Genomic DNA, 24,963 nt, shown 5'->3' on the forward strand with positions numbered 1-24,963 from the left:
CATGCACCAGTACAAGTTGGGGGCTGACCTGCTGGAGAGCAGCTCAGCAGAAAGAGACCTGGGAGTCCTGGTGGACAACAAGATGACCATGAGCCAGCAATGTGCCCTTGTGGCCAAGAAGGCCAATGGCATCCTGGGCTGCATCAAGAAGAGTGTGGCCAGCAGGTCGAGGGAGGTCATCCTCCCCCTCTACTCTGCCTTGGTGAGGCCACACCTGGAGTACTATGTCCAGTTCTGGGCTCCCTGGTTCAAGAAGGACAGGGAACTGCTGGAGAGGGTGCAGCAGAGAGCTACCAAGATGATTAGGGGATTGGAACACCTCTCTTATGAAGAAAGGCTGAGGGATTTGGGTCTCTTCAGTCTGGAAAAAAGAAGGGTGAGGGGGGATCTTATCAACGCTTACAAATACTTAAAGGGTGGGTGTCAGGAGGATGGGGCCAGGCTCTTTTCAGTGGGGCCCAGGGACAGGACAAGAAGTAATGGGCACAAACTTGAACATAGGAAGTTCCACCTAAACATGAGGAGGAACTTCTTTACCCTGAGGGTGGCAGAGCACTGGAACAGCCTGCCCAGAGAAATGAATGTCTCTGGAGACATTCAAAACCCACCTGGACGTGTTCCTGTGCAACCTGCTCTAGGTGACTCTGCTCTGGCAGGGGGGTTGGACTAGATGATCTCCAGAGGTCTCTTCCAACCCTACCATTCTGTGATTCTGTGATTCTGAAGAGACTGTTATGGAAATCAGAGGCAACCTCACTGCAGAGGAGGTGTCTACCCATTTAATTAGGCCCACCAGCTGTAAACAGAATAGGTGGTGTGGAAACACTTGGGCATACTAGGGGGTCTTCCAGCTTCAGTGTTGCCTTGTAGTGGTGGATAGCACAAAGCACATTTTCCATGCATTATGGATTATTATTAGTATTAGTGTGACAAAAAGGAAGCCTGCTTCATTTGTCTTGTTATGTGCTGCTTTGCAGGTACTATAAGTTTTGTTAAAAAGGTTGAAAAAAGGCAAACCGCCTGTTAATTTCAGGGGGTGCCTTCCTCCACAGCAACACATTAGGTTCAGCTGAATCAGCTTATGCAGTGTAGGGCTGTGAATGTGGAGAGACTCAAAAGTCAGGAAGCCTGAAGTGTACATGGCAGACTGAGACACTCCTCTGAGAAACAGGGTACTTGCTTGCATCAGACACCAGACCCACGGCCAGGTTTGAGAGAAGGAAAGCTTCCTAGGCACCCAAAGGGACTGTGGTGATTTTCACTACTGGACTTAAAATAGTGCGGAAAAGCTGCAGAAGAGTTTGATGCTTATGCTCATATTGGTGCTTATTCACTAGCACAAAACAACTGTAAGCCCAGCTTAATCAGTCAATTAAACTCTTGTCTACGGTTGCTTTTGCATCATCAAAGCAGAATAAAGCAGCTGTAAGTTACAAGGGCTTCTGGTGTAAAACATTTGGCCATTGTTTGTTGTTAGCACTTGTTATTTCATGTGTAATAACAATTTAGCAGTATCTGCCCAAAATAATTTTTTTTTTTTTAACTCAATCTCAAAACATTTACGTTTACTAGACAATACACTAAGCCTTTTAATAGAAAAATGGAGGAACAAAGACTTTATATGAGTAAATGAGAAAATTGAAAGAGATATTCTTAAAAGGGGAAAAGACATTGTTATGGTTCAACATTTTATTGAAAAAAATCACTAATCCTCCTGCTGCATGTTTTAGTTAAAACATTGTGATGAAAAAAAAAAAGGGTGCAACTTTTTTCTTCTCATTTTTCACACCCAACATTCGTTCTCCTATTCAAATACCAAGTGAAAAATTACTAATTTTTGTCCATGATGTTCAGCACTGCATTCTTTGAGAGCTTTAAAAACATGAACTAATTTATTTTTCGAAGATCAGCATTAGATTAGGAAGTATTGCTAACTCCATTTTGTATCTTGCAAAGCAGGACACCAAGAAGGTTTAAAGCCAAAAATCTTCAAAGTTGCCACTAGTTTTCAATAGTCAAGTAAGAGAACCTTAGGCTTTAATCCATTCAATGTAATCAGGTGTTATGTTTGTTCAAAGAACTGCTTAAATGATCTCCACTTGCAGCTATGAGTGTGCTGTTTCTCTGCAAAGTCAGCCATACTTCTCTCTGACAGCAGGAAACAAGGTACACCGAGTTACAGGCTGCCTATAAAAATACTCTATTTGCCAACCATCACCAAGAAGCTCTGCGACAGAAGCAGGAACAGCAAGAATGCAGCTGTCCACAGGCTCCAGAGGGGTGTCTCCTTGCCATCCTAGCCTCTTTCTACACACAGATCTCCCATCTTTTGCAATACCTGCAGCAGGGACCCTACAGTGCTTACTTCTGCACCCACTGTATTCCCTGAGGGCTATTTATCCTGTTCTATAACTAGAGTAGGATCCCTGTGGGAAGAATATGCCATCACACTACTGGTATTGTTAGTGGTCATGTGTTCCGGGTAAACTGAGGGGAAGTAACTAAGCTTAAATTCTTTCTATCAAAAGAGACTGCAAGGATTCACAGTTGAGTCACCAACTGGATTCACGGGTGTAGTTTTCCCGTTCCAGATTACAAAGGGGAATGTACTTTACTGGTGACAGATACCCCTGTTCTGTCCCAACAGTCCTGTCCCAGTCAGAGTTTTTACTCACCCACTCCCCTAGGTCTGCGTTTCACTGGACCTCACCCTCTATGCTTAGCTCTTGCTTCTTTTATTTATTGTCCTCTCCACTACCTTTCTCCTCCCAGCTTATTTTTTTCAGACTAATTCAGCCTAAGGCCAACGTGTACCGTGGGAAATTTCAGCTCTGACAGTAACAACCTGACACAATTATAAACAACTGAAAATCTTTCAATGAAAATATCAACAAAAGCCTTAACTACAAAGTATTTACAAGCTCAGCTTATCACAAACACCCTGCTGTAGACTTATCTATAGCTACACCTACTAATTAGGAAAGAATATAACTGCTTATGTGAACAGCAGAAGAAAACACTCGCAGGTGTTTCACTTTACCTATCTTTCTTCATCATATTAACACGTTGTACCCTATGAACACCACTTTAAATGTTATCTTGTGAACTTTAAAATTCCTGTCTTATTTCTAAGGACTAACTTTAGTTGAATGAAAAGAGATTCCAAAGAGTGCAATGTACATTTGGAAATGAACGCCTTTGTGTAACATACCTCTCCTCTACTGAAACTTCCTTCAGCTGTTGATGTGGTTTTGTCCCTTCCATTTCTCGGATGCTTACAGCATAGATCTTAGTGGTATAGTCAATTGCCTTTTCTCTTGCAACATCACTATCATAACCTTAGAAAAATAAAACATACAATAAAACAAACTACCTTTGTTTCGTAGTGGAAGAGTAGAAAGCAAGATCTGCACCAATAAAAGGAAGGAAACAAATTCTACCAAGCTCTCCCCCCACAGAACTTTAGCACCTGAAAATTTCTTGCCCGCTTCAACTTAAATGCCTGTGTAAGTCTCTGTGGAATGAAGGCTAAATTAAAGACATGTTTTGTGCAATCCTTTTTACCTCCATCTTCTTCTGCATCTGTGTCTGATTCTTCACTATCAACCAGCTTACTCTCCTGAATGCCCAAAAATTCTCTGGTCCAGATCATCAAAGCTGTATCAGCACCACCTACAGTCAGCAGCACAGAATCATTGTGTAACCACCGCACATTGGTTACCTGTGCGCTGTGACCCACATACTTCTTGAATTTTGCATGTTGGCCCTGTAGCACAAAGAATCTGCATGTTAACAGTCTAACATATTGCAAACAGTGTCTTCCTTAATTCCTTTTCTTGCACAGTTTCTAATCACAGAAAGAAATACACTTATTACCTTCACTGGATATGAAAAAAGCTTCACAAAACCGAAGTCATCTCCTGTAGCTAATAGTGTTCCGTCTTTTGTAAGACTAGCTGCATTTACAATGGTGACATCACTGTGCATGGGCCAAATTCCTTCACAAGTAGGACCAAGAACACAGGTCCAGGTGTCCCACTCAATCTTCTCGATCTGCAATCAGAATTTCCCCCAAAGACGTCATCTTAACACATGGCCAATACACACTGGTTTCATGCGTACATTTGTCTATGTTTGCTATTCATTTTTTTTAGCGTTTTTAGAAAGCGTTCACTGTTTCCAGCTAGTTAATACAAATTGCACATCTTCATCAAAAGGCTTCAAACTATAAACATTCCTGCTTTCCCAATGGAGAGCATTATTTGGATATAATTCTCCTTAAAGATTTTCTGAGGTGATAAACATGGGCAATTTTGTAGAAGAATTATGTGTCACAAATAATCAACATCCTTAAAAGCCAGTTCATACTGTTTAAAGATGGTTTATAACCTGCATGCACACTGATCCCACAGAAAACAGGTGATTGTTCAGGAAATGGGACGATGGGGAATGACTGCTATCAAACAAACAACAGTAAATTTAGAGATACAAACAGAAACTTGCAAGTTCTACCATTAGAAATGCTAGGAAAGACACTATACAGAATGATTAAATAATTCTAATTTACAACCACTGTAAATATAGTGGTTTAAAAATAAAAAATATACCATTTGAAGACAAATTATGGTAATTTTCAACAGTCCAGAAAAATAACTTTCACAGTAAAAAATTAAGTAAGCGTAATTCGTACCTCAGCAATTCTTATAACATGCCTTTTCCCCCTTGGTGCTTCAAAAAATAGTTGTTCTTTGGCACCAGAATTGACTTGCAATAACTTTCCTGGATACGAAATAAGAGTTTATTATGAATTTTGTTCATTATTATGAATATTATGAACTTTCTTTTGATTGAATGAAGAGATTTCTGGGGGTAAGCTAAGAAATTATCCTCCAGAGAGTTTTTCATAGCAAAAGTAAAACAGATGCTTAGAGTCACTCTCGTAAGAATCCTGTACTCCTGATTCACTGCAGAAGTAATATTTTAAATATCATTCAACATCCTTAAAAAATCACTTTCTTCTGATAAGAAATATTTTGCTTGTGTTTTCATCATCATGATATTGCATGTTATTCATTTTCATAACAATTTTGCAAGACAGCTCTGACAGAAATTAAAAACATCATAAACTCCTCTCTATTTCGCACTGCCTAAGTGGCATATTGTCCGGCTACACACCGAGCTGTCCTTGGCGTTCAAGGCCAGGTTGGATGGGCCTTTGAGTAACCTGGTCTAGTGGGAGGTGTCCCTGCCCATGGCAGGAAGGCTGGAAGTAGATGATCATTGAAGTCCCTTCCAACCCAAACCATTCTATGATTCTATGGATATGAAGTTTACCATATCCATACAAATACTGTGATACTAGCAAGATAATCCTGGATGCAATTGGTAGTTAGCAAGTGTTTGCGCAGTTCTACGATATTGAAACTGTAAAACTGCCGGGGAAAGCACTCTTCTACCGAGAAACGCTGGATTAGATTATCAACTGATATGAACTAGTGCAGTTCCTGTGTTGCTATATCTTGACTGGGCATCTTGCCCTTTGTCACATGAGCTATATTCAGTCTTTTGGAATCACTGACAAGAAGAAGTGCAACATTGGACTATAGTAGTATTATGCCCTTCTTATGACCTGTATAAAACAGCTTATACAATTTAGTATATTATTCCTTTACATCTAGAAGTTCAGTTAGACTTTCCAATAAACACCATTAAGGACACAAAGAATTTTCAGTTTTCTTACACTTTATGTCTGCACATGTAATACATACAAGAAATGGCTACTACAGATATACTGGTAGGATCAGACAAATTGCTATTATTGTGTGTACACCTATCAGTAGTCAGATTATCAGGGTTGTAAAGGAGCACACAGTGCCAGCTCAGTTGCAGCATGGCTTACTAGCTCAAGAATGGCACCCAGACCTGAACAGGTTCCGAAAGGAGCTTAGCTCCTGTTGTTGTCAGTGAGCGTGCACCACATTTTGGGGCACCACAGGGGAAGCAGGGCTCAGACACACAGGTGGTTCTGCACAGAATCATATTAGGTCCAGGGAGTCTTATTTGTATGAGCTCATTATCAATCCTGCTAGACTTAATTAGTTGTGACAATAAGGCTCTCTAACTTCATTGCTGTGATTGCCATGTAATGCTCAGCAAAGAAGAAAGGAAACTGGACATAAAAGGTGGAAAAGAAAAATATGCCACACACTACAAAACTATAAAAGAACAGGGCAAAGAAAAGCAATATTATGTTCGTAAGTGACATTTTAGTCATATGTTGTCAGCAGTGAAGTACCATGTACTCTAGTACAAATGCTACAAGGGAGGCCAACAAATGTAGTTGCACTGAACCCATATGGTGCTTGATGTTGAAAAATCACTTGCATTAGTAGTTACAGTTTATCTTAGTAACTGGTATGTGAACAGTTTTCTGATATTCCATTTTATAGGCATTTTAAATCTGTATCTCTGGTCAAACATTTTACCTCTTGAGTCCCAGTCAATGTGTGTGATATAGCTAGATGCACCTTTACAAATGCCAACTCTTTTGCTGGTAAGTACATTGTAAATATCTACAAAATTATCATGGGAAGCCACAGCCAGGTACTTTCCTGATTCTGTAAAGAAGAGACACTGAGGTTATTAAAGGTTTACATGTTATAATTATTATTGTTATGCAATTTCACTACTGTAGTGCATCCAAATGCACCAGTTAGGGGTGGGCCCCATTATACGAGGCTGCATACATCCATACGGAATTGTAAAGTATTTAAATGCATGGAGCGCATGCTCCCATCTCTATCTTCGTTCGGAACATTCAATCTTTTGTCTAGACGTAAAAAACAAGCTCCAAGATAAACACCGCCCTTTCACCTTATCATCTGATTATACCTCGTGAAAACTTTATATCTGAGATCATTTCCTTTCTGTGGTGAAAAGAGACCATATCTTCAACAGTGTCAGCGTTTACCACCAGAAAACTGCCATCATTCAATCCTACAGCCAAGGCTTTCCCATCAGGAGAAAAGGCACAGCATCGTCCACCTACAAAAGAAAATGGAAAGGAGAAAACCGTGAACAAACTGCAACTGAAAAGTTTTTACATCGAGCGTATAATTTTAAAATAGATTAGTTATTTATTAAACCAAATATATTATGTGATAGGAGGGCTATGAATAATGTTTTACTAAGTGAGAATATACCCTCTGTATAGGCTGTTCTTGAATTGACAATGGTGGTTTGATGAGTCTTGAAATGGGTTTAGGTGAAAATATCACCTTCCAACTACGTTCTAAACACGCCAATGATAGAAATAAAATTAATTAAAAAAAAAAAAAAAGAAAAACACAGAAAACATACAGAAGGGAAATCCAATTGGAAAATTCAAAGACTCATTATGGGCAGCATAACTACATGTCTTTCAGGGATACTGAACTTGAAAGCTTCTTCATTATATGACTATTATTTAATATGATTCTTTTCAGGTGGAACACATTTAAAACAGAGATGTACTACACTTCCTCCACTTACTTTTTGCCTCAACATTATTTCTGACCATACTCTCTCATACAGCTATCCTCATCCATCCCTGAGTTCACCTCTCCAAAACATTTGACTCTGTTTTCCCTCAGCCAGTTAAGAGTTTTTGTGCTCTGGATCTGTCACTGAAAATGAAGCATGTTGAATTTACACCATAAAATTTCCTGAAGGACATAAGTGAATAAATGAAATAAGAGTAATTTTGAGAAAGCGTAATTACAACACAGCTCATCTAATGGTATACAGAGGAGAAAACCTGTTCATTTTCAGAGAAGTTGGTATGACATGCAAAGTTCGTGTTGCCACTGAAAGCTGGTTGTACTCAACATGCAGAAAATTTTACATTTGTCTTTCGAAAGAAACTTTTTAATGTCAGCAACAAATATGCTGATCTTAAGTATTCTTATGAAGGAAAATGATCCTGAGGTCAACTTATTCCCTTGGAATCAGAGGAAGATTAAAGTTAATTTCTTTATTACTCATTACAATAGATTATAATCCTTTTTCTTTCTATCCTTTTCATTGACTTGACACATGCCAAAGACAATTTAGTTCCTGTGCTTCCAATTTCTTAATGACTGTCTCCTCTTCCTACGTAATTAATGCCTGTGATGTGCACCAAAAGCAAAGATGTAACTGTTACCGAAATAGAGTAGTATCATTACTATCACAGTGTGTCGCCAAATGAGAATTACCTTTTTTGAGTTTCCTCACTGCCAGCATGCGATGCTGGGATGAAAGTTCCCAGATTCGTAGTGTTTTATCATCACTCACTGTTGCACAGACTGGCAAGAGAGGATGAGCTGCCAAGCCCCAAACTTCTCCTTCCATATGCCCCTAAAGGAAACCATTTAATGTAAGAGAAAATAATGCGTTTGGGTTTATGTAAAAAGTTCTAGCACTTGCCTTGCCTCCTTTTACAAGTCTCAGGCAATAAAGATCTCCTCTCAAAAATGTTCCACATTCAAACAGACCTGAATGTCTGGTCTGTTTCCTCTGATAACCATCTAAAAGATACTTTTCCATAGTCTCCTCTACTATTACCAGCTGTAATTCCTTTTCCTCCAGTGCTCTCTCTTCCAGACTTGAGCAGGAAATACTTACTCCCCAAACAGGACTTCTTCCTGAAATCCTAATATGGGCTAATCTCTCTTCAAGGTTTATGTAATTTTTTAGATCCTGGAGAACTTGTTTTCCCAAAATACACGTATTTAGTTCTTTTAATCTTACCTCAGAACTCAGTTTTAAAACTTTTTAATCACTCTTCCTGCTTTTTCTAGATTTGCTTCAATTTGCATACATCTTGCTGGCACAGCATTTCAAGATTATATAATTTTTTACTATTCTCGATCCATATTTCAGTTTGGTAACTGGCATTTTTGTTCAGATGGAAAAATACCGTTAAAAGAAAAAAGGGAGGAACTGTCATGACATCTTAATTACACTTTATGTATTTTCTATTTTAGCTCAACTTGATGCATGCAAGCATGTAATTTAAGATGGATGACAATTATGACACTTCTCTTTATCAGAAAACTCAAAGCAATCGGGTAATTCTACTCTCTTGCAACCCTAGTATTCATATGAAGGCAACTATGTTAGGAAGAGATTGCAATTCCAAAGTAGTAAATGAGTTACATAATTTATGAAATACAGCTTTGCACATTTAGGTTAGTGAGGCTGTGATGCAGGCAATACAAATTTCAAAGATTACTTTATGTGGTCAGAGCTAACTGGAAAGAAAAAGACCAAGGAAACCATATTTTTGTCATTTTTGTCAATTAAGTCATTTTTAGAAAAGAAAAAATAAAAACTTGACAAATTATAACTCAGTAAATTATACAATTTTCTACATATAGACATTAGGGTTATTCAAGCAACATCAAATACATCAGTGGACATATGTATGAAAAATTTTTAACGAAACATTGCAAAATACTTTGTCTTGCAAAAAGAGATCTCTCTATGCTTTGTAACACATGCAGTGACAACTGCATGTCACTGAAGAAAGTTGTCATAACTCTAAAACAATTTTTCACTAATTAAAATATAGCATCCTTTAGAATACGCTAGATTCCCAATAAAATACGCTAGATTCCCAGTAAAACCAATAAATGGAACCATACTGTCAGAAACTGTTAGCTCTACTCTTCATTTTTCATTTTTATGTTGGGTCCTGAACTAAAATGGCTAAAGAATTCATAAAAACTCTCATCAGCGTTTGAACTTAATAGACTGCTTGTTTCACTTTCAGAATTCTGGAATCTTCAGTGAATCTCAAAGTCATTTACATAAGAAAGCATCAACTTCTGCCTGAGCAAGGAAAACAACATTGATCAACAGGATTAATGAAAACAGAAAGAAATGACTGGGAAAATCTTATAATGTCTTGTATTTCTACAGGGAATATTTTCACATGGAAGAGCCATACACTACCTGAACAAGTAGAGTCATAGGGCCACTTTTATCAATTTCAAGTATCTCTCCATTTTTAGTTCCCACTAGTATATGCCCATGTCCTAGACTGATGGCTCGAATAGAAGGATTGTCTTCTAAAAGTAAACCTGAAGAATACAAAAATATTAATTTTAGGATAATTGCGAAATCAAAAAGAGACTCATATCACCTATAATTCACACAGCTTACATCACCTATAATTAAAATCTATTTAAAATAATGAAACATGAGATACACTTGCCTGATCAAACTACAGGATAATCCATGGATGTAATTAATAGTTCAAAGGAGGGAAGCTTGTGCTAGTCTATATTGTGGCAATATCAAGATCGGTATTTTACTGCGTTAACAGTGACAGTATATAAGGGATTCAGATGCTCCAGCAACATGGACATTAATTCTGTGATTATCTATGAATACCACTTTACAGACTTCCACACTGATGCCTGGGGAAGTAGAATTTAACAGGTCTATCCAACTCATAGGGACCCTGGTCTCACTACATGAAATTTGGCCAGTTGAGGAAGATAGCTGCTAAACAGAATGGATCTTGGAAGAGCCAAGACTCGCAGGCTTGTGACATTTCTTTTAAAAATAATTTCTTCAGTGAAAACAAAGCCAAATGTCACGGAATAGAGGAAGAAATAGCAGAACAAACTATAAATGGCAAAGACTGTGGAAAATAAAACTTAAATCAATCAAAACAGAAAATTCCAGCACAGAGTAGTAAGTAGTATATTAATGTTCTTTTTGTGTTCTGGTAAGATTTGACACCTATTACTGCCATTTTACCAGCCTTCATGCATATAGTCCTTATTAAAACACAGTAAAAAATAATACCTTTAGAACTAGCAGATAGTGCTGCTCTTTTAATAGCGTACGTCTTCAGACATCTTTCAAACATATCATCCCAAAGTGCCACAATTCCATCTTTTCCACCAGTTGCAAAACCCTGTACAATGACAGTATGAAAACACACACAAATGTCAGCAGTCATGTGAATAGTTTAATATTTTAAAAGACATGTCCAAAGGCAGCATAAATTATCCCCTGCATTTTATTCATGTGTCGAATTAAAAATACTTCAGCCTATACCTATGAAGAAAACAATAAGGGGAGAAAATCTAGAGAGCTGCTTTTCTAGGGTTATAAAGACTTACAATGATGCAGAGTACTCTAACTAGTAATACTGGACCATAACATTTTTCTGCATGTGGAAATAAGCTATGGAAAAATACGTGCTTCATTCTTAGAAGAGGCAGTAGTTGGTAATAATAGCTTCTCAAATTATTCCAAATTCAATGGACTCAGCAGATGGTTCAAACTGAGTCCTAATAACGCAAAGGGACCAATTCTTTGGTTAATTCCCTTGGTAGATACTCTTTATCTGTGCCAAGCAAGTGCAAAACACAGCATAAAAAACTAACAAACAAAAATGTAATTGAAGGGGATGTTCAGAAGATAGACCGTCAAGAACAAATAATAGAAAAATTGATGGAAAAGCTAGAAACAATCAATTACGGACAGAAGGGACTGAGCCACAGGGATTTTAACTGACCGACCTTGATATATAAAAATATTATTATCTAATATTCTTCTTCTCATGCTATACTTTTAAAGTTGAAACTATCATGTCAAAAAGGATATTCCATTAACAACATCTTCAACTTGCCAGTGGGTTTCAACTGGCAAAACTTTGCCCCAACCTCATTTATGTGATGTCAATAATATATTTTGTAATAGTTTCTTTTAAAGATTTATTGATGCAACTGAAGGAAAATACTTTTGATATCTGGAATAATTAACTCAGAAAAACAAGACTTTTGGATATTTGAAGTCTTGCTTGCCTAAGACAGAGTGATAATATTATTAAAAATATCCCGTTTCGTATTTTGGAAACTGATAATGCAAAAATGCTTTTGGAACCATGTTGAAGAGGCAATGAATGTTACCTGTTACTCTTCTGTGGTTTACAAATATGAAAATGACACGCATGAGCACAGTGAGAAATAAATTCTGCATATTTGGATGTCAGAAAGCTATTGGTCAGGTAACGAGGACATATAAAGTGGTGCTTACAAATACAGGTCTACCAAATAACAGAACTCATTAATAATTGGTTTCATGATTTGAATCACATTCAGATTCATCCAGGGCAACTTGTTTTCTGTTATGGTTTTGTTTATTAAAGCACCTTCAATGTTAGTGCAATGTAGAACAATGTACATACACGTGTACATACACATGTACAAAACCTGAGTAACTTCATTGGGAAATAGTTAGTTATACACTTCTAAAATCCAGTATTGCAACAAAAAAAATAAAGACGAAATACCTTATCCAATGCGTGCATGGCAAATACAGGTCCATCGTGGGCTTTCACTGTCTTAAGCAACAGAGTATCCTTCCAGATATAAATGTCTCCAGTAGCGGCGCCAGAGAAAACTATGTCTTCTATTCGCCCATATGAAACGCTCATCATAGTTTCCAATTTTCCAGTAGTTCCAAATGTTCCTCGTTTTGATGTAAAGCCTCCACCTGCAATATAAATAAAAGTAAGCCTTTTTATATTTTGGTTTCTAGTCATAATGCTATAAAAGAACAAATGTAAAGGACAAAACCCCATCATCTCTTGTGATTGCCTAAGACATAGTAGATAATAGAAATACTGAAAACACTGTGCAGAGGGAAAAAACATAATAAAAGAAAGTCAATCTAGTAATGGCAGTTTTGAAGCAGTAGAGGCTCTGTTTTTCAGATTGCTATTTCCAGGCAAATGATAAATTTTGGTGAGGAATTGTGTAAAAAGAATTAATACAATGGCTGGCAGAACATTTTTTGCACAGAACAGCCTGACGAGCTTCTACCAAGCTTTCTCTCTTTCGAGGTGACCATAACTGCACATGAGATACTAGAGGTTTGGTTTAGTTGTCCACTGGCAAGTTGACAATTTGACGGCAGTTTTGCAGAATAAATGGTAGATTTGCTCCTCTTCTGATTGCCAGAGAACCAAACTGCCACCACCTTACTTTGGTTCAGAAAGCAGGAAGTAGCCATATGCGCCCATGAACTGAGTGCTCATAGACAAAAATACACAAAGAATTACAAAATAATATAGGCGTCGGTGTCCTTGCTTCAAGTCATCATGTATTTCACAGTTAACACCAGACTGGAAGTCCCAATTCCACTGAGCAAATCTTAATTCGAAAGACACCATTTTTATTCCAAAGGGATTATTCTTCAAGTAAGATACTGCTTAATGCAAATTTCCCATAGCAGAATTTGGCAAACAGCAATGCAAGTCTATGTCTTTACTACAAAAATAACCTAAACATGAAGTGCAGGGGAAAAAAAAAAAGTAATTTTTACATGAGAGCACCTGAACCACTTGACCGCTGTAAAGTACAGTGTAAGTATAGGAACTTCTTAAAACTATCTGATTTTGCCTGAAAATCTGATTTTGCCCTGAGTTCCCTTGAATTCTATTTTTAGCTGCCCTTGTGCTGCCTACCTTTACTGAATTTTACACATGGAAGATGCTCTCTGGGACCTTGTGTAGTGTGTATATGATTAAAAGTCGTGAACGACAAAATATCCAGTCCTGAATAAAAAATATACTCAAACAGAAGCCAGTTTTGCTGTCTTCTTCAGTTTGACAGAACATGCTAGACTGATAGCTACTTCCCATTCTGAATATTTTGCTTATTGGTTTGCAGAATCTTACCCTGGTTTCAAATAATGGAAAACATGTTTTCATCTTTCATTATTTAGAAAAGGAAACAAAACTCCTGTGTCATACAAAAAATGTATTACCTTGATATCTTGATTCTTGTGATATCATATCATGATTTTTAGCCTAATGGATAAAACATAAATTACTATAAATGAACTTCTGCAAAACACATGATTCTTTATTTCTTTTTTTTTTGTTTTGCCCAGGCACGCCTATTAAGGCCCATCCTCCAGCCTACCTTTACAGCCTGGCACTTTGAAAAATGTGCTTCCATCTCTGAAAGTCATCTCCGATGACTGAAAACCAGCTCTATCTTGAAACTGAAGGGTTGCTGAAGTGTTATGTCAGTAACTGAGGTGCAAACACTACCATTTTTAGCAGTGTGCCAGAGGTACCTAAGATTCTTGGCTACCAGCTGGCATTTTCACAAGGGTCCTAATCTGCCTAAGTGAATTACAGGACTGCATGCTTTCTGAAAGCCAAGGATGCTTATTCAGGAGAAATCCGTAATAGTATGACTTGAATTAAAAAACACTTAGCTGGAAATGACTTCCAAAGAGAAAGGAATATTGTGACATTTGCAGATTCGGAGGCAGGTTTTCCCCTTTTTACTATTTTGGTAACTAGAAAATTGCTTTACAAATAAAACAAAGTCTTAAACTGAGAACGTGATGTTCCTGTATTAAAAATACATGCATTTTCAAATGAAATAAATATAAAATATTTAATACAGTACCTGTTTGCTGCCAAAATTTGATATGCTTCATCCCAACTGTGACTAGTTTGTCTACATGATGCGGATTACACTTCACCACAAATATTTTATCTTTATGGCCCCTGCAATAAAAATAAAAACGAAAAAACACTCTAAGGGATGAAATTTCAAACTAATTTGTTTTAAACAGGCCTTTCATCATATTGGACTAACCAAACAGAGTCTTTAACAATGACGGTCTAATCACCATGACTGTGGTACTCTTGGTGCAAAAACAACAGCATGGATCTACAACACTGTAAGGATTGGGGGACTAGTCACAGAGGCTACATCTATATTATTTCTACCATCATTACCCTAGCTAACAAAAAGTAGAGAGCCATATTTCTAACCTGCAAGAGCTTAGCCTTGGAAGCTGACTCAAAGTTGGCTTACAGAAGAATTAGACTACAGAAATGTGGTGAATAAAAATTACCTCCCACTGAATTTCAGTTCAGTTAAGTCATAATGAAGAAGCAAGCAACAAAGGTCAATGCAATTAAGAAAAGGTATAAAGGGCAGCATAAATATTTAAATGGTAAGAACTCAATTAAAAAATATTTAAATCCTCTGTCAAGAAAAACGAGGAAGTCTTTAACCTACTGCTTCAAGGGGGAAAAATAAAATAAGAAATTATAAAATTATAATTTAGGAAACAGTTCGTTCAGCAGTATATACACCTTCAAATTTAGTTCTCAGGTAATTATTCTGTTGGAGTATGTATTTATGGAAATGTGTAAGTTTAACCATTGCAAAAAATATTCCCAGATGCAAAGTAGTAATTATTCCTATTTCAGTGTTTTATAAAAAGCAAAAATCACTAGCCTTTCAGTTTGAATTTTCCGGTTTTGTACTATGAGAATGTCACCTTCATCTGACAGGTTTAGCAGATCTGAAAAATCACACGGTTCTGATAAGCCTCTTGGTTTCAGTATTTTCTTCTGCTTAATCAGTCTAAAAGATGAAAACCAGTCCTTTACACCTTTGATGTCTGAAGTATATCCTCCTGCAGTTTCTCCTTCTCCTGTTCCTCTACTTTGCTATAATGATGCCCACCCAGCCTTTCAGTTCAGGCCAGTTACACTGCTTCTTCTGGAAGCATCTATCACATCGGCAAAGTGTACCGCCGTGAGTCCAAAATCAAACTAATTGCATCCCAGTGCGGGTGTCCCCTGTAAAATGACAAGAGTATGTCTGCCCATGTGATAGGATGAACAGTGTTGACACACGACTGTATGGCCCAATTTCCTGCAACGGTCAGACCAAAACACATATACAAACCTGCGTAGTTTTTGCGTCCTCGTGTTCCAAAGAACCGGCACAAGACATTTGCTCTTACAGGATGAAGAAAGTAAAGAACATAATGTTCCCTGATTGCGATTGTAAATAAATTTGACGATGCCCCTCTCTTAGGGATTGCAGCGCACCAATACAAAACACTAGGATCAAACAGGACCAGCACCGCGTCAGCATGTACGGCATGAGAAGCTAGTGAAAGAAGCTCAGATATATTTTGATTCTAACAGCGTACACTGACTCAATAAGGATTTTAATGAAACTAGACAGAAGACTGCAGAGCCAAGATAGGGAAACAAGCTGTATAATTTATCTAGTGAGCAATTAAAACAAGAGTATATTCTGAACACTGTGACACGAAAACTGAGAAGTCATGCTAAAATAAATCGTCCTAAGAAGATTAAGCAAAAGGGATAGTCACAATAAAAAAACCACCAACCTACAGAATAAACATAATGAATGTTTGTACGTAGTGAACGTACACTTCTTTTTTCAGGTTTAGTCGTTTCGTTGAATTCCTCGTGTGGGTCTACATGATTGTAAGGAGATGCCCTTCTATTTTTCTTGTCTGCTAAGCCCACATGAGGGTCATGTCTAAAATTTGGATGTAAACTCTCCTGACTTGATATTTGTCTCTCTCTTTACGTGTCCTACTGTGCTTACCAGAATGGGGGACTTGCCTTTAGGCACTGCTAAAATATAAACAATAACTTAAATTGGAACTTTTCAGATGATAAACTCTTTTATTGTGCTCTCTGTGAGGACCCTGCATATTTTCAAAATAATAGATTAGCAATAATAGTAGATACATTTGGTACATAATAGTATTATACACTGAAAAGGACCCGAGTACTTAATCTTGTATCTCTCCTGCGAGCAGCAAGAGACAGGTAGCCATATAGCCCATTGTCATCTTGTTAAAAGCTTAAAAGATCTCTATGGGAATATATAAGGTACTTCTTCACTCGTGAGTCTGAAGCACAATCTGAGACAGTAAAACTAGGACTGGAAAGCAAATGAAAATGTCACGTTTTACAACACAGACGACACTGTCAATAAGCAAGATTTAAAATCTTGCTGCCTAATAATCTGGATGTCCGAGACAAATTTATATAGCTAATATAGATTATGGTACCCACACACTTGAATCAAAACATTTGTTTCTTCCATAATGGTATACTACTAACAGATAATGTTGCCAGGAGAAAATCTTATAATTTCTTCTGGAATATGTCACCATATAATAATAGAAGTAAATTATCTTTCACAGGCACTTTTTTGTAGTCCTACTAATAATTCCTACTGATCAATGCCAGATGTTACATGGTTGCAGACAGGATTTGAAATGAATTCCTCCTGTTTCTGGTACATAAGTCCGTGCTTACATAAATTCTACACGATTCTAGTGTCTTGACCTCAGAGGTACATTTGATTTGCCTGAGGGTAAGACAGAAATCAGGTTCTCAAGCAGTTTGGTTCTTCTATCATGTACAACTAGTATAGTAGAAAGAAAATACTGCAATTCAATATTTTCTAGAAGAAAAAAAGCAAACATGTAAACTGTAATCCAGTTCTCCTCCCACCACTGGTCTCTTCAAGCAATTGCAAAAGCTTCTTCACTACAGGGTGATTAGCTAAGCTTTCTGTTAGTAACTGCAAAGAGCAAATATCTCAGAAAAAAGCTGACTCAGAAAGCAAGATTAGCAGACCATGAAAAATCTATTTATATGAGAAGGAACACTTTTTTCTTTTTAGAAAAGTGATCTGCATACGTACACTGAATGGAACGCAGCATATTACCTAATGCATAAAGGAAAATATGACAACTCTGATACTTCTGCCATGAATCAGGAAATAAAACTGGGAGAAAATATTAACTTAACTTGAAAATCACTAAATGAGCTATGATATTAACGTAGCTATCCTAACAGGAAAGCTAGGGAACTCTTGACAGAAATAGTTCACAGGATTTCCAAACACTAAACTGTACATCCCAAGGTTTTTAATCTGGATATATTGCTCTGAAACACCATTCTGTTTTCAGAGATGTGTTTTTTCCTATAAAGAAAGAAATACACATGGATGATATTATTCAGAAAAATGTAATCACAAAGCACATTTACACCAAGATGTATTCTCACCTGGTTGTTGCTAGCTTTTCTCCTTTTTTCCAATCCCAAAAAACAATGGCATGATTATCATCTAGCCCAACAGATGCCAAACATTTTCCATCAGCTGTACAGAAGCAATACTTAATGTTAAAGGTGGTAATGTTTAGCTGAAAATACAACAGGCAACGAACACAACAAATACATTGTAAACTGAATTTCAAATGACGTATTATAAATGAAGCAAAAAAAAAAAAAAGGAACTAATACTTTGAGAGATTACGGTTCAGATTCACTGATGGCCCTCAGTTCCTAAAGTAGACTGTGTAGAAAATTAGACAAATGAACTGAAGGAGCGAGTCAACCTGCCAAATCTGTTAACATAACAGAAGTCTATACCTGCTGAAGGTTTTACCCACAAGGAGGATTCATACTGCAATACTGAGCACCGAAATTAATACCTACTGGCTGATGACGCATCAGCTTTCACAGAGATTTCACAGAGCACTTTCCTAATCCATGACCTAGCCTTCCTCTTCTTAACTAAGGTGACTTTAAATATGGCAGCACCCTTATCAGAGACAGAACAGGTTGTGTTATAGGTCACAATAAGATTTTTCTGCTTAACTTTTAACTGGATGATTGCAAGTCATTCTTTCGACTTCATTATCTTCTGTTATGTTTGTATGTCTGACCTATTTTAGGGGTTTTTTTTATATTTGTATACCTTATCAAACCACTGATCTTTCCCAAAGGCAGAAACAAAAGATTCTTTTGTGTAAATACAAGGAAGGTAGGTAGGATCAAACAAGACAATGAAAGTCAATTTAATAAAGTCCAAGTACTCCAAAATCACATTACATTTTATTTGAAATATTTCTGATCAGATGATGTTCCTTTTCTTTTGCTTGAAATGGTGACAAGAATTCCTAGTGTATAATGAAACGGCTGGTTAAAAGTTAATAGTCAATATAATGAAACTATAAATATGGTAGAAAATTCTAAGGCTAAAATTAACTGCCAGCTTTCATCTCTTGTACTGCAGGAAAGACACAGCACTGCTGAAAATGAGAGGATGAAAAGCAAGAACAGAATATCATACATAATTCAACAGTACCTAGGCATTCTTGCTACTTGTATCAAATAAAAATAAACAAGACCATTGTTAACAAACTTCTAGACACAAACTACTGTCACAAAATTTTGAAAATTTTTAAAAACTAAACTGTAATTGCTGAAGTATATGATAAGGGAATTGAACTTTATAGGTTGTAGCAGGAGCCGATCACCTGATTATTTTTTTAAATGCAGAAAAGTTAAAGGTGGAGGAGCAACTGGTGAGACGCCCAAAAAAGTGAATGAAAGCAATGATTTGACGATGTTACTTCACGTAGAAGTTAACAGATGTTAAGGGCTCTGTGCTTAAGCATATTTGACTTCAAGAATAGACAGAGTGCTGCTGGTATAAATTACTCCATTAGCACTACTTCATAAGGGTGAACGGGTCCTCACAGCTAGAGGGTCTCAGTATTTAGCAACTGAGTTCTATGAGAAGCAAGTCAAGAAGGAGAAGGGGAATTACAGAAAGAAGAGTTCCCAGTTGAGTGAAACAGGCCTAGATGGAAGGAATGTACGTAGGCAGGAAAGAATGAAGTTGAAAAAAAGGACAGGAACCAAAATGGAGTTTATTAAATAAAAAAAAAAAAAAAAGTAAGTAAGTACACAAACAAGGAGACACAAAAAGTTAATGAGAAAGAAAAGGAAAGCAAAGGAGACAGTAAGAACCATTCTATAATAGTTTTAGTGAGATAATATGCTATGAAGATAGCTGATATGAAAGGTAAATATACATTATGTAATATGTATTATTTAAGAAAGAGGTATATTTGTTTATTTGGATGGCAATAATTATTTTTAGGGGTCACTCCTCAATTGTGTAAACAAAACATGGGTAACCAAATTTTCTTGGTAAGAATACTATTTAAACTTTAGTCACTTGAAACAGGAGGTTTTATGCATTAATACAGGGTATATACGCCAATTAATATCCAAAATTATAGATGTTAAATTAGCCACCAGAGGGCACAACCAAACACTGCATGAATGCAATTATAATCTTCGATTCATAACATCATCCGCATGGTCCTACAAAACTGACCCAGCTCTGTACACTGTTTTCAGTAATGGCCAATAGCAGATGCTTTAGAAAGCGAGTAGGAGCATAGAGAACGGGTAGTATAGAGTCAGCTGCCAGATAAGTACAGCCAAAAAAGGTATCTTTGGAGTTTTAGGTTTCTTTCTGTAAGCTTCAAGTACTGTGACCTCAACCTGTTGGACCAGCTCCAGAGAAGGGCCACAAAAATTGATGAGAGAGCTGGAACACCTCTCCTGTGAGGACAGGCTGACAGAATTGGGGTTATTCAGCCTGGAGAAGAGAAGGCTCAAGGGAGACCTTAGTGGCCTTTCAGGACTTAAAGGGCGCTTACAAGAAAGATGGGGCCAAACTTTTTAGCGGGGCCTGTTGCAATAGAACAAGGGTAATGGCTTTAAACTGAAAGAGGGAAGATTTAGACTAGAGACAAGGAAGAAATTTTTTACTAAGAGGGTGGTGAAACACTGGAACAGGCTGCCCAGAGAGGTGGTAGATACCCCATCCCTGGAAACATTCAAGGTCAGGTTGGATGGGGATCTGAGTAACCTGATCTAGTTGAAAATGTCCCTATTCATTGCAGGGGGGTTGGACTAGATGACCTTCAAAGGTCCCTTCCAACCCAAACTGTTCTACGATTCTATGATTTAGAAATATTTATTATTAACAGAATCAAAACTCCCTACAAAGTAGACCCTAGTAGCACTCTGATATTGTAGTGAGGTGCATATTTGCACAACTATCTGTTCCTCTCTACGCCAAGAACCTTAGCGAAAGACAGGAATGCAATATGTGCATACTCAGGATCAGGTCCTAAAGCAACGTTGTAATGATGCCAGTGATTGCTACTTTTAAAAAGAGCTTTAATATTTTTGTACAGATTTATGTCCACAGAATATGTGGCCAGGTTGTTCTTGAGGCTTTTACAGAAGTACGTGGATTCTAATACAGGGAGTGCTACTGTCTTGTACAGGAATCTAATCTTTGTTGAAAATATAAACCACAAAGTAAGTATTTTCTAAATATATGAATGTTTGTTCTACTACAGATTGTAATGAGAAGTTTTTTAACATCTATGCACACTATGTCAATTAGATCATCCTTATCCATTTTCTCTTCTTCTGGTACCATATCTCTTTTCAGAGCTAGGTTACACACCACAATGGATCACCAATTTCACATTTGAATTCCAGCTCTTGGATGAACACCAAGGCTCCTCTTCCAATAATGGAATATGATTTGGTTCCACAAACTTATCTTTGTGGAAGTAAAACTTCTTTCATATAGGCCTATCTCATAAATATGATCTATGTCCTAATGAATTCTTACCACATTTCTAGAGAGGAGAATATGAAATAAATTATGTTTAATTGAAAAAAAATCAGACTAAGAAAAGGATACTTCAGCTAAAGTATTTTTTTTTTAATGGAAAAAGGGAGAATGAATTTGTAAGCACTTTTATAAAGATGCAAAAGTATATAAGTCACCATCATATGCATGTTTTTCAGTGCTGAAAACAGGAATTACCCTTTGAGAACTGAGACAACTTAGGTTGTCATCTCATCTCAGAAAGACAAGTAGGAGAAATAGCAGATAACTGCTGGTTGTATTTGCTTCTTCTGGAAAGCCACTGAAAAATTTGGGAATTGTTAGCAAATTTGAAGAATTGCATGAGCCTACAGATCATGTTCCCATTTCGTTTATACACTTCAAGTCACCATTCTGCCTGCTTTTAAATTATTATACCACCATGTAGACAGCCACCAGAGTCCCAGCTGTACACTTGGTATTATGTATTAGACATCACAAAAATCAATTATTGATCGCCTGACAAAAGGCCCGTGACTGACTTCACACTACGCACGCTATTCTTATCAAAACTGTTGCAGACTTTTATGTAAAATTTGTATTGGTTGTAAAATTGGCTATTCAAATTAAGATTTCATCATAATGATTGCTTTTTAATTAATCATTTAGATAAATATAGGTTGTGGCTTACCTGAAAAATCCAGTGCGCACACTCCTCTTTGATGCTGGCCTTTGAGCAATGATAAACATTTCAGTGTCTGTGTGTCCCAAACATGGATAGCAGCATCTCTTCCAACCTAAATCAGAGCATTAACCAGAATATCTGCTCACAGAAGTTCAAAGCACACCAGTATCAGTAACTAGGATAATCATATCTTCAAAACACTCCAGAGGTAACTGCTCTTCCACTTGCCCCGTTTTATCTGTTTTCAAGATCAATTTTCTCCTTTAGAGAAATATCAGTAATTATTCTCTAAAACATCAGTATTCAGTATCATATTAATGATATCATTTATCGTGATATATGAATATATATAAACATACGGAATATATCATATTCAGTACCTGATATCAGCAGACTGCCCAACATGAAATAGCCTTTATCTGAAGAAGGCTTTTGAATGCTACTACAGTACAAAACCACTGAGACTGAATAACAAAACCCCCAAACCTCCTAGGATGCAGATAAAATACAGCTCCTGCATTTACACAGATGAAAGCAGAGGTTCAAAGTGAATATAAGATTTTTTGCAAGGCCACAGCATAGGATTGGCGAGGTTTTTTTGTTACGCAGGAATGATTTAATAATCACCTCAAACAGTTTCCAGTCCAGCAAACTCCCCAGCAGTTTGGCAGGGGTATAGGAAGCATCATGCAGCTTACCCATACGTAGGAGGAAACACTCTACTGAAGGACAGAGAGAACCACATTTTTCCTAATTATATATTGTAAAGGGACTTTATTTCCACATTTTGCTAAGATCGTCACTTCTAAATACCCACCTGCCCAGTTGCAACATAGTCTTTCACTGGGTGAATGCTTAGGCTGAGGATGTCATCATCGTGACCAAGATACAACCTTTGAGTGTGTTGTTGCCTATTATATACAACTGCTACAGCAGCAATGTGATACACCACTTCTCCAGTTTGTGTGTAGAACAAGTTATTTCGACAGTCATAGCCTCTGTAACTGAAGTAAATACAAAACAAGTTATATTCTGTTTCAAAACTCTTCTGGTACTTTGTCTAACAAATTGTGCTAAGAGTTGGTACATTAACTTGAAAAGAGTACATCTGTGGTGTCAGCTTTAGCTCAGAAATATCACAGCATCCAGGCAGAGAGACTAATCCCACCAGGAGCATCCATGAATCTTGTCGTGGTTTACTTTGCAACTACCTCCTAAATTAGTACTTAGTAGTAATATAATGAAAATAAATTAGTACTTACTAGTATAATAAAAATAAATTAGTACTTATTAGTAGTATAATAAAAATAAATTAGTACTTACTGGTATAATAAAAGTAAATTAGTACTTATTATTAGTATAATTCACATGGAATTGTGTCCAGGTAAGTTTTACAGGGACTCGGGTTCAAGCAGAAATCTATCAGGCATTTTTACAAATCACAGCTATGATCAATTTAACTTTACAAATCACATCACGATCAACTTAACAGAGAAACTTTGCTTCAGGAAACACAAGGTGTAGTCAACAGCTAGTTTCAAATTTTGTAAAATGCAATGCTGATTTATTATATGGCTACAGTATTACAACCTTCTCTTGTTCCTCAACAAATACAAGGAAGGAAAAGAAAATCTATGGCTAATATTCCAAAAATTACCCACAGTAATAATGACAAACAAATTAATTGTGGGTAAGCACTGAAAAATGCTTTGCTAAATGCTCTGATGTGACTTGATTAACATTATTAGGATGTTTTAACAGTCAGGGAAAAAATATTACTCTACCCATGTATAAACTGCAACTTTAAACTGTCCTCGGGTGCTCGTTCTCTTTTAAGGAAGGGCACAGAATGGTTTTTCTCTTTACTTTGCTGTTTCAGCTGAGGTAGGTCTTCTTTGTAAACCTGAAGAATAATTGTTAAAGTTAATTGCACATCTCCAGTCTTCTAAATATTCGTATATATGAAAGTGACGTTCTTTTAAGTATTAAATTCAATACATGTTAATGTGATGTTCAGTAGTTACAACACAGAGTAAGTCACTATTGCTCCCTACAGAACTTCAAATAATAATAAATATTTTCTAGACAATGAAGTCCCGTAACATGGGAGTGGCCCAGAACGTTACTCTGGAGTAGCAGTAGCAGAGTGTATTTTTTCTAGAAGATTCCAGTGTCACTTATTGAAAAGGAATTTAAATGTTGACTGGAACTCTTTAAGTGTCTTTTAACTTCATATGTGCTTCAGTGTTGTCCTGGTTCCGGTGGGGATAGGGTTAATTTTTCCTGGTATTCCATGCCATGTGAGCCACGCCCACCCTGAGCTGCCGGGGGAGGGGGCAGGAAGTTGCTGCTTAAAAGCGGGCTGGGGCGTCCTGGGTCTGGCTAGCGAGCGGCGGCGGGGAGCGGCGGTTCCGTAATCGCGTTTGTATATTCCCCTATCCGTGTTGTTGTTGTTGTTTGCCTGTTCCCTTTGCTGTCCTGTTAAACTGCCTTTGTCTCAACCCAAGAGTCTTGCCTTTTCTTACGATTCTTCCTGTATTAGGAAGGCACGAGCGAGCGGCACGTGGTTCTTTGTTGCCGTCTGAGGCTAAACCACGACAGTCCTCTTTGGCGCCCAACGTGCGGCTCGAAGGGTTGAGATAACGACAGAATCCAACTAGAACGTGGAAAAAAACGGTTTTGGGGTTTTTTTGTATGCATTTATTTTATTAGGTAAATAGTCACTGGTCATCATGTTGCTTGGTTTGTTCTCATGGCTGTGTTACATAAATTCCTATATGGCTTATGTACTCCCTGCGATGCTGTTTACCATGTCTGGAAGAGGGATGAGGATTGTCATTCTGCTGTCCTGTGCGATATCTGTTTATGATATGATAACATCACTGTTCAGACGGCTATTTTGGGGTGTTTATGTGGTTTTACTGTCCTGTCTGT

General features: G+C 37.2%; 1 protein-coding gene across 8 annotated transcripts in view; it reads right to left on the reverse strand.

Moving 5' to 3' along the window:
• Positions 1-24,963, reverse strand: part of EML6 (EMAP like 6) — a 149,753-nt gene that overhangs the window by 31,890 nt on the left and 92,900 nt on the right. For all 8 annotated transcript variants that reach the window (XR_010070137.1, XR_010070139.1, XM_063327886.1 and 5 more), the window contains 15 exons: positions 23,814-23,932; positions 22,847-23,033; positions 22,036-22,141; positions 17,921-18,014; positions 14,466-14,566; positions 12,332-12,534; positions 10,837-10,948; positions 9,976-10,103; positions 8,235-8,376; positions 6,892-7,044; positions 6,486-6,617; positions 4,691-4,779; positions 3,877-4,053; positions 3,565-3,766; positions 3,212-3,338 (listed from right to left, as the gene is read on the reverse strand). Coding sequence is in view for 6 of the 8 variants with exons in the window: in XM_063327886.1 (XP_063183956.1) it covers positions 3,212-3,338; positions 3,565-3,766; positions 3,877-4,053; positions 4,691-4,779; positions 6,486-6,617; positions 6,892-7,044; positions 8,235-8,376; positions 9,976-10,103; positions 10,837-10,948; positions 12,332-12,534; positions 14,466-14,566; positions 17,921-18,014; positions 22,036-22,141; positions 22,847-23,033; positions 23,814-23,932 (2,072 nt within the window). In the remaining 2 variants the exon portion in view is untranslated. The remainder of the gene's footprint in view (positions 1-3,211; positions 3,339-3,564; positions 3,767-3,876; positions 4,054-4,690; positions 4,780-6,485; positions 6,618-6,891; positions 7,045-8,234; positions 8,377-9,975; positions 10,104-10,836; positions 10,949-12,331; positions 12,535-14,465; positions 14,567-17,920; positions 18,015-22,035; positions 22,142-22,846; positions 23,034-23,813; positions 23,933-24,963) is intronic.

This window comes from Chroicocephalus ridibundus, chromosome 3 (genome assembly GCF_963924245.1).
Source record: "Chroicocephalus ridibundus chromosome 3, bChrRid1.1, whole genome shotgun sequence".
Classification (NCBI taxonomy): domain Eukaryota; kingdom Metazoa; phylum Chordata; class Aves; order Charadriiformes; family Laridae; genus Chroicocephalus; species Chroicocephalus ridibundus.